Here is a 15,299-nt window from a genome sequence, read left to right as displayed (position 1 = left end):
GCCACTGCTCTCTGGGCCTCACAGGGGAGGATGACCTGGAGGCGCTCAAGGCCAAGAACATCAAGCAGACGGAACTGGTGGCCGACCTCCGGGAAGCCATCCTGCGTGTGGCACGTCACTTCCAGTGCACAGACCCCAAGAACTGCAGTGTGGTGAGTCTCGGGCCCCAGGCCTGCGTGGCGGCCGGACCAGGGCCCTCCTTCCCAGCCCCGTCCCAAGCGTCCCCTGCCCCGGGCCTGTCTGCCCCCGGCAGGAGCTGACCCCAGACTACAGCATGGAGAGCCACCAGCGGGACCACGAGAACTACGTGGCGTGCTCGCGCAGTCACCCGCGCCGGGCCAAGGCCTTGCTGGACTTCGAGCGCCACGACGATGACGAGCTGGGCTTCCGCAAAAACGACATCATCACGGTGCGTGGCGGGCGGGCGGGCGCCCTGGTCCCTGCTGGCCCAGAGGCTGCGGGCGGGGGAGCCGAGCCCTCGCCCTACCAGAGCCGCCGGGCGAGGACGAAGCGGGGCCACCCACGAGGCCCAGGCCGCGACTGGAGCTGTGCGCCCTGCCCTTCCCCTCAGATCATCTCCCAGAAGGACGAGCACTGCTGGGTCGGGGAGCTGAACGGCCTGAGAGGTGAGGCTGGTGAAGGAGAGGCGGCCGGGCCGTGAAGCCCAGCCCTTTGCCGCTGGAGCGGGCACTGGATTTGCTCAGACAGGGAGCCTCCTCCCTCGCCGTGTCCTCGGCCGTCAGGGGAGGGCGGGGACACCGGGCCGTCCGCTCCTCACAGGGCCCTGCTTCTCCCACAGGCTGGTTTCCAGCCAAGTTCGTAGAGGTCCTGGATGAGCGGAGCAAGGAGGTGAGTGTGAGCCCGAGGCCGGGCGCCCCTGGGAGCTGCTGGCCTCTGCCCCCTGGGCCAGGCAGGGCCTGTGTCCCCAGCTCCTGCTGGCTTGTGGCAGTGGCCGAGGATGGGGAGAGGCTGGCTGGCTGCCGTCATGGGGCTGGGGCCTCTCAAATCCTGTCTCCCCCTGCCCCCCCAGTATTCCATTGCCGGGGACGATGCTGTGACAGAGGGGGTCACAGACCTTGTGCGAGGGACCCTCTGCCCGGCCCTTAAGGCCCTGTTTGAACACGGGCTGAAGAAGCCTTCCCTGCTCGGGGGCGCCTGCCACCCCTGGCTCTTTATCGAGGAGGTAAGTCAGGGGCTGGGCCCCTGTCCCTCACTGAGCTCCTCCCTGCGCCCCGTGGAGCTGGCGGCAGGAGCTGGTGGGGTGGCGACAGGCCCTCAGTTGGACTCTGGCTTTGACCTGGTAGCTCCCCTGGGGTCCCTGACACTCACCCCGCCCCGTAGGCAGCGGGCCGGGAGGTCGAGAGAGACTTCGACTCCGTGTATTCGCGCCTGGTGCTGTGTAAGACGTACAGGTAACCTGGTCCCCCTGGCAGGGTCGCCAGGCAGCCTCGGTTGGGGGTGGCGGAGTGGCCCGAACCCACCAGACAGTGTTGGCAGCTTCCGTGCCCCCCCCCCCTGCCTCCAGGTTGGATGAAGACGGCAAAGTCCTCACCCCGGAGGAGCTGCTCTACCGGGTACGCGGGGCCGTGGGTGGGGCGGGCCTGCTGGGTCAGCAGCTGGGGACACCTGCGTGACAGCTGTGCCCTTGCAGGCTGTGCAGTCGGTCAACGTGACCCATGATGCTGCACACGCACAAATGGACGTCAAGCTCCGCTCTCTCATCTGCGTGGGTCTCAAGTGAGTGTCTGCTGCTGCTGGGGGGCGGGGGCCTGTGCGCCGGGCAGGCCGAGGTGGAAGCTCGGCCTGGGCGGCTCTTCCTCCAGCGGGAGACCGGCCCCTGCTGGGGGGCTGTGCTCAGGGGGCTTGTGAAGCACGGGTTTCAGCAAAGTGAGCAATAAGGGGCTCAGCAGGTGCAGCTGCAAACTAGGCGGGGGGGTGCCTGCCTGGGGGGGCCGCAGACCTCGGCCAGGTTGAGTGTGGGGTTTCCGGACCTGCTGCCTGGCAGAGGGGCGCCCCCCAGGCTGCTCTGACCCTGGGGAAGGGGGTTAGGTCCCCGAGAATAGCTCAGAACACAGCTAGCATGTGTCCCTCCTGGACGGACCAGCAGGGCTGAGGCCCCCGAGTCTGGCAGGAGGTGGTGGCCAAGTCTCAGACGCAGCAGGAGCTGTGACAGGACTGAGTGGGGACCACGGGGACCGTAGGCCCCTGAGCATGTTTGCCCGTGTGAGGCCACTGCAGAGCCCCAGCTGGGAGGAAAGGCGGGTCACATGCAGAGGCCAAAAAGCAGAGGAAAGGCTCGGGGTGTGGCTGGAGAACCCCAGCAGGGGCGGCCCAGGGCAAGAGGACTTCTGCCCAGGCGCAGCCCCAACCCCTCCCCCTGCCTGTGCCCAGCGAGCAGGTGCTGCACCTGTGGCTGGAGGTGCTCTGTTCCAGCCTGGCGACTGTGGAGAAGTGGTACCAGCCCTGGTCCTTCCTGCGCAGCCCCGGTTGGGTCCAGATCAAGTGCGAGCTGCGGTGAGGAGGCGCTGGGCCTCTGGAGCCCTGGCCCCAGGGTGGGGGTGGGGGTGGGGGTCCACCCTGAGGGCAGCTGACAGCCTCCCCTGTCTCTTGGCCTCCAGCGTCCTCTGCTGCTTTGCCTTCAGCCTCTCCCAGGACTGGGAGCTTCCTGCCAGGAGAGAGGTGGGTGGTCGCGTTGGTCTCGGGCCCTGCAGGCTGCCTCCCCAGGGCTGCAGGGGGGCCGTCTGGGTATCTGTGCTGACAGACCACCCCTCATGCTTCTCCACGGCTGAGGCCTTGCCTCGTGGGGGCCCTGAGTGAGGGCATCGCCTGAGAGCCACCCCGGCTCCTGCCCCACTGCTCGCACTGTGCCCCCCTCCACGTCGCCCTGCGGCCCATGATGGGGGTGGGGCTGTCCCTGTGCAGGAGGAGAAGAAGCCCCTGAAGGAGGGTGTCCAGGACATGCTGGTGAAGCACCACCTCTTCAGCTGGGACATAGACGGGTGACGCTCTTCCTCCGGGGACCCCCATCACACCCAGGCCTCCTCCAACCCCTTGGCTACTGGCGCCCCTTCCCCAAGCGAGATGAGAACAGCCGGGCCCTGGCCAGTCTCCGGCCCATTTTGGGGTGGGGTCTGAGGTGGCCCAGGCGCCCCCCTCCCCCCAGCTGCAGGGTCAAAGGGAGGACGAGCTCGGGGAGCCCTGGCTGGACTCCATGGTGGGAGTCTGGGGACACGGCCCTGGGCACCCAGTGCTGTTGGGCGGCGGGAGCAGGTGGGGGCGGGCTCGGCCCTGGGCCATTGCTCACTGTGCCCAATGAAAACCTTGGGGTGGTGGAGCCCCCTCTCTGTTCTGTCAGTTCTGCTCAGGAAGGGGATAGGCGGGTAAAGGCTCCCTGGCCTCTTTGATTTATAAATAAACTGTCTTTGAGAAAGCAGCTGTCTTCTGTTCAGCCAGGGCTGCAGCGCTGCATGCCCAAGGTTCCACTCTTCCCAGAGTGATCCAGAATGCCCTACCAGGCCTGGGAGGTGGCATCCAGATGGTGGGGGACCCAGCCACACCACCCACCCCTTCTGTGGATTGAACGCGAGGGACTAACAAGGGGTGTTGTTTTGTTTTTATTTTAAAAAGTTCACACAGCGTCCCCACCTCTGTCCTGGCACTGGTTTTGGTGATTCCACCCTAATCCCCTGTGAATGTCAGTGACAGGCCAGAGGGAGGCCGGGCCCCAGGGCAGGAGGAGGCCATAGCTTGAGGGCCACCTCTGGCCCCACTGCTGTCCTGGGGCCATGGTGGCTGCAGTGAGGCAGCGGGACGGAATGTGGGCAGGTGGCCAGGAAGCACCTCTGCCCTCGTGGCACTGATAGGGAGCAGGAAGCAGGACAGGTGGGGCACAGGCTGTGGCGAGGTGTCTACACGCAAACACATGTGATGGGTGGGGCTGGGGTGGGCTGTGTCCAGCCCCGGGAGTGGGGGTTCCAGGCCCTTCTGCGTGTGTGTGTGTGCGCGCGCGCGCGCAGAGTAGGCCGGGAGAACCCCGTCTATATATGTGTATATGGCGATATATATAATAGAGGTATATACACCTGTACAGAAAACATTTGCCACCAACCACTAAATGGTTACACTAACTACACCAAGACACTAAAAGGCAGGGGGACCCCCCCATCCCCCCACCCCGGAAGCCTGGGACAGCGGTGCTGGCCCAACCAGTTCCTTCCCTCTGGGAAGGGGGAGGAGGCGGCGATGTCCCCTTGCCTCCTGAGCAAACGGCAGCCAGCAAGTGCACCCCAACTTCACAGAAGGAGGTCAGATAGAAGCCCCTGGCCCACCCAGGTCTCCACAACCCTGGGGTGGGACCCAGAGCTGCTTTTGGCAGCTTTTCTTCTTGGTGAGCAAGAGCCAGGTAGAGGGGCGCCTGCTCCAGCCCCCATGGAGGGGACGGCTGGGCCTGTGATTGTCAGGACTCACAACCACGTGGACAGGCTGGATCGGGCAGGACAGCACCGCGCTCCGTGCTCCCTGGAGTTGCCGAGTTCTCCAGCTTTCCAGCTCCTCCCCAGCCCCTGGATGGGCTCTGCGGGGGGCCCCAGAGCTACAAGCAGGAGTCCCAGTGCAGCTGTAGGTCATGGCCATCGAGGAAGTCCGTGGAGAAGAGGCTGGGGGCCGTGGTGCTGAGCGGGGCCAGGCTGAGCACGGGCCCGCCTGACGACAGCTCCAGCCAGTCCATGCCGTCCAGGTGGCCGTCGGCCAGGTCCAGGCCCACGCTGCTGGGCTCAGGTGCAAAGTGCAATTCCGAGGTGTCCATGGGGGAGGGGGGGTGGTCCAGGATGGCAGAGCTGCTCAGCATCTGGCTGTGGAGGTCGTCGATGAGGGAGAGGGGCTCTGGCCCCTCGTGCCCGCCCGTCAGCAGGGGCAGCCCTGTGCTGCTCTCCAGGAAGTCCTCCAGGCGCCCAGGGAGGGCCGGTGAGCCCGAGGGAGGTGGGGCGGCCTGAGGGAGCTCGGCGGAGGGCGAGGGCTGTGCGGCCAGGGGTGACCTGCAGGCTCCTGTCGTCGAGGGGGACTTCTCCTTCCCTGGTTCCTTGAAATCTGCTGAAATCTCTGCCAACCAGAAAGTGAAAGGGTGTCAGAAACCAGCCTGAAGACATGCAGCTGGACCCTGCCTTACACTGCGTACAAAGATGCACTCCAAATGGGTCAAATACCTAAATTTAGGAGCTAAAATCTACAAAGCTCTTAAAAGGGAACATATTCATGATGCTGGATTTAGTAATGATTTCTTGGTTATAACCACAAAGGCATAGACAAGGAAAGAAAAAATTCACTGGACTATGTAAAAATTTTAAACTTTTGTGCATCAAAGGTCACCATCAACTGAGTGAAAAGACTATATAGCAACTGCAAAACAACTGTACTTAAAAAAAAAAAAAAAGTGGAGTTTCCTGGTGGCCTAGTGGGTTAAGAACCTGGCATTGTCACTACTGTGGCACAGGTTCAACCCCAGGCCTGGGAACTTCTGCATGCTGCAGGCATGGCCAAAAATCAGAGAGTGAAAAGGCAACCCATGCAATGGGGGAAAATACCTGAAAATCGTCTGTTAAGTGACTGATACTCAGAATGAAGAACTCCCACAAATCAACAACAAAACCCAACTGGGAAATGGGCAGGGAATGCAGTAGACATTTCTCCAATGGAAGATACACAAATGGCCCACAAGCACATGAAAAGATAAAATGCCCAACATTCTTAGTCATTAGGGAAATGCAAATTAAAACCACAGTGAAGAATGACTTCACAACCACTAGGCTATTTAAAAATTGTTTTGAAAATAGGTTGGTAAGGATGTGGAGCAGCTGGAACCCTTAGGCATTGCTCATATGAATGGAAATAGTACAGCTGTGTGGAAAAGCTTTTAGGTTCCTCAAAAAGTTAAATATAGAATCATCATGTGATCCAGCAATTCCACTTCTGGGTACATACCCCAAAGCAGGCACTCAAACAAATACCCGTGTTGATAAGAGCATTGACTCACAAGAGCCAAAAGTGGAAACAACCCCAACATCCAGTGGATAAAGATAAATACAATGCGGTATATTTACACAATGGAATATTATTCAGCCACAAAAAGGAAGGAAAATCGGCTATGAGCTACGACCCGGCTGAACCTTGAGGGCATAATGCTAAGTGAGGCTGCCAGAAACAAAAGGACAAATACTGTATGATTCCCCTTCGTAAATCAGAGAGACTGAAAGAGGAAGAGAGGTTACTGTGGGGAGGGAGGAAGGGGGAGTGAGCTGTAAAGTGTAACGAGTGTCAGTGCAGGCTGATGGAAAAGTTCTAGAAGTGATGGTGGTGATAGTTGCACAACACTAAATGAACATAATGCCACAGAGGTGTACGTGTAAAAATAGTTATTATGGCAAACTATGTCAGGAATATTTTACTACAATAAAAAAAAAAAAAAAAAAAAAAAAACCTCTGCAGAAAGGCTTGCTCCCTGACCCTTTAGGTCCTGTTCTCCCAGCCAGCAGGCTGCTCTCACTTGGTGACCAGCTCCGTCCACGCCTTAGCCCCACCTGCCCTCAAATGCCCTCTCTCCTGGCATCCTGGCCACTTCTCAGTGTCCCTTTGGGGGCAGGCAGCTCTCCCCAGCTCCCTTCTCGGCTGTCTCTGGTAGCCTCTGCCCTCCCAGTTGCAGCTCTGTCTAGAACTCCCGGAGCCTCAGTGCCACTTGCACTTGTTAGAAACGCACCTCGGGCCCCACTGCAGACCCTGGAATCGGCGTCTCCCTGAGATCAGAATCGGGGACCCCGAGGGCACGTCAGCGCCTGAGCCCCTGGTCTTCCCTGCTGCTCATGACACCCTAACATATGACAAGGTCCCTCCTTACTGGACTCGTCGCCCATTGCCCCACACTTGGCTGGAAGCCCCGCAGAGCCCCGCATCCCTTTTGCTCACTGCCACTCCTGGGCGGCCGGGACAGCGCTGGCCACACGGCGGGTCGGGGTGGGCACTGCACCCCCACGGGGATTCTCGCCCAGGCCTTGGCGAAGGGACGCGTCTCAGACGTGACCCCATCCAAAGTACCAGGCCTGCCCTGCACCGTGTTCAAGAACTAAAGCGAGCCTCCTGGGGCTGCAGACAACCTATGAGGAGAGAGAGGGTGGAAACGAGGCGTGGGCCGGCCTTTACCTCCGCTCTGAATCAGGATGTCAAACAGGTCATCCATCTGCTGGCTCGAGGAAGCATTTTCCTATGGGACAAAAATAGGAAAAAAAGATGAGAATCTAGAACAGGAGCCCTCAGCCTGGCTCGGCGCAGTCCTGCCCAGGACAGCCGCTCGCTGAGGCCTCTCTGCCCTATGAGGCTGGCTCCCGGCTGCCCCAGTGGGATCCCCTTTACCTGCTGTCTGGGCTGCTGGCTCACGGCTTCCTCATAGCCCGGGGGCTCCTTCTTTGGCAGAGACGCAGGGGTCCCAAAAAGGGGCTGTGGTGGGTGCTCCAGGTCCATCTGGGCTGGTGGGCCGGGAGCTGGAGAACCAGGCTGGGACGAAGGCTGCACAAGAGCAGAGCAGAGAGAGACCCAGTGTGGGGTGAGGGCAGCAGTCCAGGCCCGTGCACCCCAGGAAGGCGATGTGGGAGGGTCCCCCTGCAGCCAGACTGCCTCCCTAGGGTCTGGTTCAGGCAGCATGGGGCGGAGGGAGGGGCTCGAGCTGACCCCCTCTCTCCCCCAAGGAGTTTGTGCCCGAGGCTGTTTAGGGGCCGGTTCCCATTCTGAATGCCTGGTTCCTGTCACTGTCACCCCACCTCCAAGCTCGGCAGGCTGAGAAGCCACACAAAACCTAAAGTACCCTCCCCTCTGGATGTGGCTGAGTGAGGGGCTGGGCTGCGAGGGTGAGAATGGCAGGGAGAGGAATGGCGCATGCACCAGGCCCAGCTGGCAGCCTCCAAGCAGATCCCAACGGGCAGCCCAGCCCACAGCCTCTCCCGAGCAGGGACTTCCCTGGCCCTCCCCTGGGCCCGTTGCCGCCACAGAGCAGAGGCAGGAGGGACCCCAGCCAGGATGGAGCCTCTCAGGAGCCTTCTGCCAGGCAGAGAAATGTGGTGACACCAAGAGCCATAGCGGTGGGCAGTCCCCATGGCTCCACCCTCACAGCTCTGGGGACTTGACCTTCCCAAGTCCTGGTACCCTCCCTGGTGGCATGAGGGTGGAATCCCTCACTGCAGAAGGTTGGAGGGAAGATGAGCAGAAGCAAAAGCATAACCTGCCCGCCGTGGGGGCAGCTGCTAAACGGGCTGGGGCAGGGGGTGTAATGAGCTGCCATTGAGAGAAACGTCACACCCTCCCCGACCCAGGTACCTGCTGGGGACTCCTGCTGGCCAGGCCCGGGCTGTCTGCATTCTTATTGGTCACGGTGAGGACAAGGTGGGTCCCTGTGGAGTCAGTGATGAGCGTGGGAGGCGTGACCCCCTTGCTGAGGCTGGGGCCCTGTGGGCCCAGAAGCAGCTGGGGGGCAGGGGCTGGTTCAGGCTCAGGCGGCACGGCTTCCTGCTTCACCACCCTGGCCGGGGGCACCAGGGCACAAGTGTCTGCATGGTGGGCAGCGGGGGCTGCTAGGCTGGGGCTGAAGGGGTGACCAGGGCCTGGGGGCTGCCTGCTCAGTTGGCAGCTGGAGAAGCTGTTCTCCTGCTTCACGGCGGTGCCAAGAGAGGCCGGGGCCGGGGCCCGCACGGCTTCCTGCTTCACCACCATGGCTGGGGGCATGAGGGCACAAGTGTCTATGTGGTGGGTGGTGGTGGCCGCCAGGCCGGGACTGAGGGGCTGACCAGGGCCCGGGGGCTGCCTGCTCAGTTGGCAGCTGGAGAAGCTGTTCTCTTGCTTCACGGTGGTGCTGAGGGTGGCTTGGGCGGGTGCCCGCACAGCTTCCTGCTTCACCACCCTGGCCGGGGGCACCAGGGCACAAGTGTCTACATGGTGGGCAGTGGGGGCAGCCAGGCTGGAGCTGAAGGGGTGGTCGGGGCCTGGGGGCGGCCTGCTCAGCTGGCAACTGGCAAAGCTGTTCTCCTGCTTCACTGGGGCGCCAGGGGTGGCCAGGGCCGGGTCTGGGTCTGGGGTTGGGGTAGGGTCTGGGGCAGGGGCTGGGGCTGGGGTGGGGGCTGGCGCAGGCTGCTGGGCCCGCTTCTCCTGCTCCAGCTGCAGCCGGAGCCACTCCACCAGCTGCTGCTTCTGCCGGAGCATGCGTGTCAGCTCCTCGATCTGCTTGTCCTTCTCCTGCAGCATCTGGTCCTTGTCCCGCCCCTCCAGCTCGGCCCGCGCCCCAGGGCTCAGACAGCAGGACCCGGCCCGGGGGCTCTCCTCCTTCACGAGGATCTGCAGCGGCGAGGCCTGCAGGGTGAGCTGGGTCAGCGGCGATGTCACCATCTCACCAAAGGTGTCCCCAGGCGTGGAGTTCTCGTCGCCTGTGCTGAGCAGTGAACGCTCCGAGGGCGTAGGAGACACGGGGGGCGTGGAGCCCGTGCTGCCGAATTTCACCACGCCATTGCTGGTCACCGTGGCCACCACCACCTCAGCCGGGGCCAGGCCCGCTGCCATCAGGGCGGGCCCCGTGCTCAGCCGGGCCGCAGGGAAGGCCACCACCACCTCGCCAGCCTTGGGCAGGATGGAGGCGGTGGCGGGGGCCTTGGGCACTCCAGGGGCAGGGCCGACATGCTCCTGGTAGGCGCGCAGGCGCTCAATCAGGTCTGTCTTGGTGCCCGAAACGGGCAGTGACCGCAACTTCAGCTCTTGCTTCAGCTCTGCCACCTGCAAGGGGGTGGAGAGTCAGGGCTGTAGGGGGGCAGAGGGAATTGGGTCCTGCAGGAGGGCAGTTGTGGGTAGGTGAGTGGGACACGCATTCTGCCTGGGCCCCACTGGCCACTTCAGACACATCGACACCCCCCAGCCCTGGAGGGCAAGACAGATGTCTGCAGGGCGGCCGCCTCCACCTCCCTGTCCTCAAGACAGGGGCCTGGTTAGAGCGCTCCTGCCCCCGTATCTAGGCAGGCTGTCCCCAGCCCCAGCATGGTGTCTGGTGCTCTATAAATACTCAATGGAACTGACTGGATTTTACAACTGAGAAAACTGAGCTCACGGAAGCAAAACAGCGTCTTCAGGATCACCCAGCTGGTGATCGGCAGAGCAAGGCGTTAAGCCGGTCTGATGGACGCGGAAGCCCACGTGCAGCCGCACCCTTGAGGGCTGTCTTGCTGGGATCTGGGTCAGGACTGAGGAGGGACCGGACGGGGGCAGAGGACAAGCTCTTGAGGAGAATGTGACCCTCCCACCTTCTGATGAGGGCAAAGAACACAGGCCAGGCGTGGGCTGTGTGTCACCTCCAAGGCCCAGGACACGAGCAGGGTCCATGCTCTAGTGTGGGCCGCTCTCTGCCCAGGCAGACGCAGCGCTGCACAGCGGGTTCGGCACGCCAGTAAGTGCGCTGTGGCAGGGGCGAGGTGCTGCGGCAGAGCCGAGTCTGAACCCCGGCCCTACCGCCAGCAGACCTGTGACCTCTGGAAAGCTTCTCTCCCCCTTGACGCCTCTGCCTGCATATCCTTAAGCCGGGGTGACACTTCCTGTTTCTCACACTGCACGGAGGGCTGAGGAGAACAGAGGTACGCAGGACTGGGGGGCCTCGCGGCCCTGGGCAGATGCTGGCTGGTGTTATAAGTAACGACCACGATGGCAAGGCTGATGTCATCGATACCCAGGCCAGACGGGCCTCAGGGCAGGTTCCGGGTGCCTCTGCTGGAGGAGACCAGGCTCTAAAGCTCTGCCCCGCCTTCTGCAGCCACCGTCCTGGGCCGGCCGCCTTCCCTGCCTGAAACCAAGCACCTGACTGCCCCACGGGGGCTGGGCTGGCGGCACTCAACACCTCCAGGGGGAAGGGCGCCCACACCTACCTTCATGTCATCCAGGTTGGCAGGCAGGGTCCCTGGCTTCCCCGCCAGCGAGGTGCTGTTCTGACGGACCAGCCCACTGGGCCCAGGGGCACCCGAGCTGGCGCTGCTGCTGGTGGAAAGGCTGCGTGTCGGGGGGGCCCCACCATTTCCCAGAGCCTCGCCCGCTGGCCTGAGGGGGAAAAAGGACAACGTGAGCCCTGGCAGGAACGTGGGGCAAGGACCCCACCCACGGACCACTCTTGTAGGACCCAGACCAAGGGGTCACAAAGGTCTGGGTTCAGCACCAGGGACGGGTGCCTACTTGGGCGGGGCGGGCAGGATGGTCTGGTAGTTGTAGTGCTGCTGCTGCTGCTGGTTGAGGATCTGGAGCTGCAGGAAGAGCTGCTGCTGCTGCAGGATCTTGGCATAGGAGGAGTCCATGGGCGGCACCCCCTTGTCCTGCTTTTGGTCCGGGGGGATGTACTGGTGGTACTTGAGCTTCTTCACCTTTGGCTTCAGCTCCTTGGCTTTCTTGCTGCGTTGTGACTTCTCACCGGCAGACTTGGGTTGGCTTTGCTGGGGGCGCAGGAGACAGAGGGCGCCATCAGGGCCGTCTCCCCTCTGACAGGCTGACGCCCCTGGTGGGCACCCGAGTGGCTTGTGAGAAGGCTCGGCTGTCCACCCTGGCCTGTTCCACACTCCCTGCTGGATGGCACCCCTCCCAGACAGGCGCCACATCAGTGCCCAGGGTGTGCCAGGGAGGAGGGCAAGGGTGGACGGGGGGCTGGGACCGGCCCGGCTCTGAAAGGAGGCACTCTGACCCTGAGCACAGAGAGATTCTGGGGTGAAAAGGGCTGGTCTACGGAGCTTGTGTGGCTTTACAAAGCCCTTGTCACGCAGACCTGCAAGATCCCTGCCTGGACAGGAACTGGCGTGTCTCCTTGAAAATGAGGAAACAGGCTCAGAGAAGCCACTTGCTCAAGGCTGCACAGTGATGGTGATCTCGCCATGAGAAGAAGCTGGGATCCAAACCCAGGTCTCCAAAAGCGAGTGTTCATTCGCCAGCGGGCTGCCAATGATGCCCAGCTGGCGCACAGGGAAGCCTCCCGCTGGGTCCTGAGGGTCAGCGAGGACCCAGCAGACCAGAAGGGCCAGCAGGTCACGTTCGGGCGGCCACCTCTGGGTGAGGGAGGGTGGAGCTGGATGGGGCTGAGAGCTGGCAGGGCCCAGAGTGCCGGGGGGGCGGGGGGGACAGACGTGGAGGGTCTCTCGGTCAGAGTGGCGGATGGAAGGGTGGGACTCGATGCAGGAACAGAGGGCTCTGGCCAGGGGCCCATGGGAGCCCATGGGCCTGGGCGGAGGTGACCACTAGAGGAAGAACAGCCCATGGAACGTGTGGCAGCCAAGCGGTTCAGAGGTTCATGCAACAGTGACAACAGTGGCCGCTTCCTGGAAGTCAGGAAGGGGGAGAGGGTGCGGGGCGGCCGAGACCAGAGCGGGAAGGACCCACAGATCGAGAACCCCAAACAAGGCTGAGGGGGTGAGAGAGAGACCGAGGGCAGGCTTGGGAGCACCCCCTGGAAGGGAGGAAGAGGGGAGCTGGGGAAGCCCCCCGGAGAGACGGGTGTGACCTGAGGCAGGGCGGGGCGGGGAGCAGAGGCCGAGGCACCCCCTGGGCGGAGGAGGTTGGACGGGCACCCACGCGCTCTTCTCCCAACTGGGCAGTGGTGGAAGGAAGGTGCCAGTTGTGGGAAGAGGAGCGGGTCTGGGGGGACTTTGGGGAGAAGCCTCTGACCTCTGTGGCCCCTCAGGACCAGGCCGTGGAGGCCAGGGAGGAGCCCGTGAGGCCTCACGGCGACGGGGCAGGCCTGGGGCAGGGGTGCCGCACGGGGCTGGCAGACACCCCTCACCCCGACACAGGAGCGCCCAGAGGCGGAGGCCTCAGGCTGTGCGCAGAGTCTGTGCGGAGGGACCAGAGACTCTGACGACAGGAGGCGGCGGGGCCCAGGCTGGGGCGGCAGGCAGGGCAGAGAGGACTGGACTCGGGCGATCGACGCCACCTCAGGGCCCAGCACCATGTCCCCATGTGAGGGTCCCCAGGGGTGTCGGGGGTTGAAGGGGAGCGCTGCCCGTTCAGGAGTTTCAGATCGGGCCCCGGAGAACGAAAACCAACGCCCGCACGGCCAGCTGGGCGACCTGGGACCCGTCACCTCCCTTCCCTGTCACTGGCGGAGGTTCTGTTAGGGCCTCACGAGGCTGTGAGTGGACAGACGGGACGTGTGGCGTGTTTCCTGGGGCGGGCAGGATCGAGAGCCTGGTACCATGCTGTGCAGGGCGCTATGACCTCGACGGCCAGCGCCCGTGGAGAGAACGGGAGACCTCCCGCAGCACCTCGGTGACTCTGTGGGTCCCTGACCAGGAGGAAGCAGGGTCCCCCACCCTGCAGTCGTCCCCTCCCTGGGATGAGGTCCCAGCAGGGACTGGGGGTCTGTACCTTAATGAGCGTGGGGAGGGGCTTGGTGGGGACGGCAGTTCCGCTGCTGAGGCTGGGAGGCAGAGGGGGCTGCTCCGCCAGGAACAGCGTCTCCCCGGACTCCGGGCCCACCGGGAGTTGAGACACAACCTGGGAGAGAAGAAGGGACGTGAGGAAACCCCTCACCCCTTTCTTTTGGCCCCAGAAGGTGCGCCACCTCCAGGCTCCAGTGGGTGGTGCATCCCTGCCCTGCGTGGAGGTAGGTAGCCGTCACCTCCTCAGACGAGGGCACTGTTAGGGGGCAAATGGTGGGTGAAGATGGGAGGGAGAAGAGCAGCCCCCAGGGTGGCGGGGGAGAGGGAGCGAGAAAAGGGGGTGGCGGAGGGTGGGGAAAGAATCCGGAACTGAACGCTCGGTGGACATGAAGCAGCCAGGAGGCTTAGAACCTAACGGCAAGGCAGCCCAGGCAGAGTCCTCCTGCAGGAACACTGCCGAGGCCTCCAGCTCCTGAGCTGCCTCCTGGCTTCCCCCTCCCACCTGGCCCATGGGGGCAACGCCCCCTGGGCTGCTCCAGCAGGTCTGGGGTCCCTGGGGAGCATGGGATGCATCCAGAGAGGGCAAGCTCACCTGAGTGGGGGACACGGAGGTGGCAGTGGGCAGGGACTCGCTGCCTCGGGCTTCCAGGGGTGATGGCACTGAGCCCTGGGACTCATGGCTGGCAGGCTGCTCAGGCGATAAGGCGTCACTGCTGTCCTCATCAAAGGAAGAGCTGTCCGCTACTTTCGGGTAGTTTACCTGTCCCACTGAAAGCCAAGGCCACGGTAAGCCTCCACCAGCAAACGGGCAGAGGGGCCTTGCTCAGCAGCCAGAAGCCGTCCCAGCAACGTGCCTGCCCGCGGGCTCCCATGCCCAGCGAGCAGGAGACGGAGATCAGCAGCCAACTTGCCTCTGCTGTCCGAGAGCTGGAGGCAAGCTCCTCCTTGTGACCATGAAACAAGGCTGGGAAGGGTCAGCCCCACCAGGCCTTGGAGCGCCCCTCGCTGAGGGGAGGGGCCATCGAGCACCCCCTCGCTGGGGGAAGGGGCCTAAGAATTAACCTCTGTGCTCAGTCTTCAAAGTCAGGGTCTGCCCTCCCTCCTCACCGCCACCTCCTGCTCCCCTGTCCTGTGGCTGCACAAAACTCTTCTTCCAGAGGCTCGTGGACCCTGCACTGAGGGACGGTGGGAGTCTGTGTAAGAGCTACAGGGTGCAGCTCCTCCCCTGAGCTGCCCAAGTCCCCAAAGACCAGGAGCAGTCTCAGGAGCCTCCTGGAAAAGGGCCGCCTGCCTGCACAGGTGAGACAGCATCGGTGGAGGGTAGGGATCTCCCTTCAGCAGCCAGTGCCTCCCAGGGACCCGCGGCCCAGGAGCAGCGGCTGCCAGGAGAGTCCGTCCTGCTGGCTGGCTACCCTGCCCTGGGCCACGGCGAAGGCCCAGAAGACGGTGAGTCCTGTGCTCCTGGGCCAGGTTGGGGGAGGCTGGGAGGGAGAGACAGGAGGAGCAGGGGTCGGCATGGGAATCTCAGACCAGAAGGAAGGAGAGAAGGGGATGGGAGGAGGAAGAGGAGGGATGAGGAGGAGGGGGAAGAGGAGGAGGAGGGGGGAGAGGAGGGGGGAGGATGGACAGGAGGGGCAGGAGCAGGGGGAGGGGCAAGGAGTTTCAAAACACTCCCATCATGACCCCTCGTGAGCACTGTCCCTGCCGGGGGAAGAGGTTCTGCCCTGGCTGCTGTCCACACGAAAGGAACCGAGCCAGGGGTGCAGAGGTAAGCTGGTGGCCACACTGGGGGCCTTGGCCACGGCAGGAAGACCGCAGATGAGGAACAGGAACAAGCCAGGAACTCTCCCAGCAGACTCTCCCCACCCAGGGTCATGA

The 15,299-nt window shown here is 63.1% G+C and overlaps 2 protein-coding genes across 14 annotated transcripts in view; one reads left to right on the top strand and one right to left on the bottom strand.

The window, feature by feature from the left end:
* Positions 1 to 3,430, top strand: part of SGSM3 (small G protein signaling modulator 3) — a 41,670-nt gene extending 38,240 nt beyond the window's left edge. For 9 of the 13 annotated variants that reach the window (XM_013988188.3, XM_084955208.1, XM_084955206.1 and 6 more), the window contains 11 exons: positions 25 to 152; positions 254 to 409; positions 572 to 626; positions 800 to 849; positions 1,031 to 1,183; positions 1,342 to 1,412; positions 1,526 to 1,574; positions 1,652 to 1,737; positions 2,392 to 2,514; positions 2,619 to 2,679; positions 2,923 to 3,430. In XM_013988188.3, the coding sequence (XP_013843642.2) occupies positions 25 to 152; positions 254 to 409; positions 572 to 626; positions 800 to 849; positions 1,031 to 1,183; positions 1,342 to 1,412; positions 1,526 to 1,574; positions 1,652 to 1,737; positions 2,392 to 2,514; positions 2,619 to 2,679; positions 2,923 to 3,003 (1,013 nt within the window). In that variant the 3' untranslated portion in view covers positions 3,004 to 3,430. Of the gene's footprint in view, positions 1 to 24; positions 153 to 253; positions 410 to 571; positions 627 to 799; positions 850 to 1,030; positions 1,184 to 1,341; positions 1,413 to 1,433; positions 1,575 to 1,651; positions 1,738 to 2,391; positions 2,515 to 2,618; positions 2,680 to 2,922 lie in introns of all 13 variants that reach the window. The other 4 variants (XM_084955197.1, XM_084955199.1, XM_084955198.1 and 1 more) reach the window with 1 other exon arrangement.
* Positions 3,431 to 3,598: 168 nt separating this feature from the next.
* MRTFA (myocardin related transcription factor A) overlaps positions 3,599 to 15,299 on the bottom strand; it is a 198,855-nt gene continuing 187,154 nt past the window's right edge. The window contains 8 exon segments of the mRNA NM_001436086.1: positions 3,599 to 5,097; positions 7,189 to 7,249; positions 7,399 to 7,551; positions 8,356 to 9,798; positions 10,935 to 11,103; positions 11,236 to 11,489; positions 13,408 to 13,536; positions 14,014 to 14,189. Of these exon segments, the coding sequence (NP_001423015.1) occupies positions 4,592 to 5,097; positions 7,189 to 7,249; positions 7,399 to 7,551; positions 8,356 to 9,798; positions 10,935 to 11,103; positions 11,236 to 11,489; positions 13,408 to 13,536; positions 14,014 to 14,189 (2,891 nt within the window). The 3' untranslated portion in view covers positions 3,599 to 4,591.

The sequence above is a fragment of the Sus scrofa genome, chromosome 5 (genome assembly GCF_054392235.1).
Source record: "Sus scrofa isolate SSC_HxYL_T2T_F1_AM1 chromosome 5, Sscrofa_HxYL_maternal_Yorkshire_Landrace_v2.0, whole genome shotgun sequence".
In the NCBI taxonomy this organism is placed as follows: Eukaryota; Metazoa; Chordata; class Mammalia; order Artiodactyla; family Suidae; genus Sus; species Sus scrofa.
The sequence above is the reverse complement of the archived record's forward strand: the minus strand, read 5'-3'. Positions and strand labels throughout refer to the sequence as shown.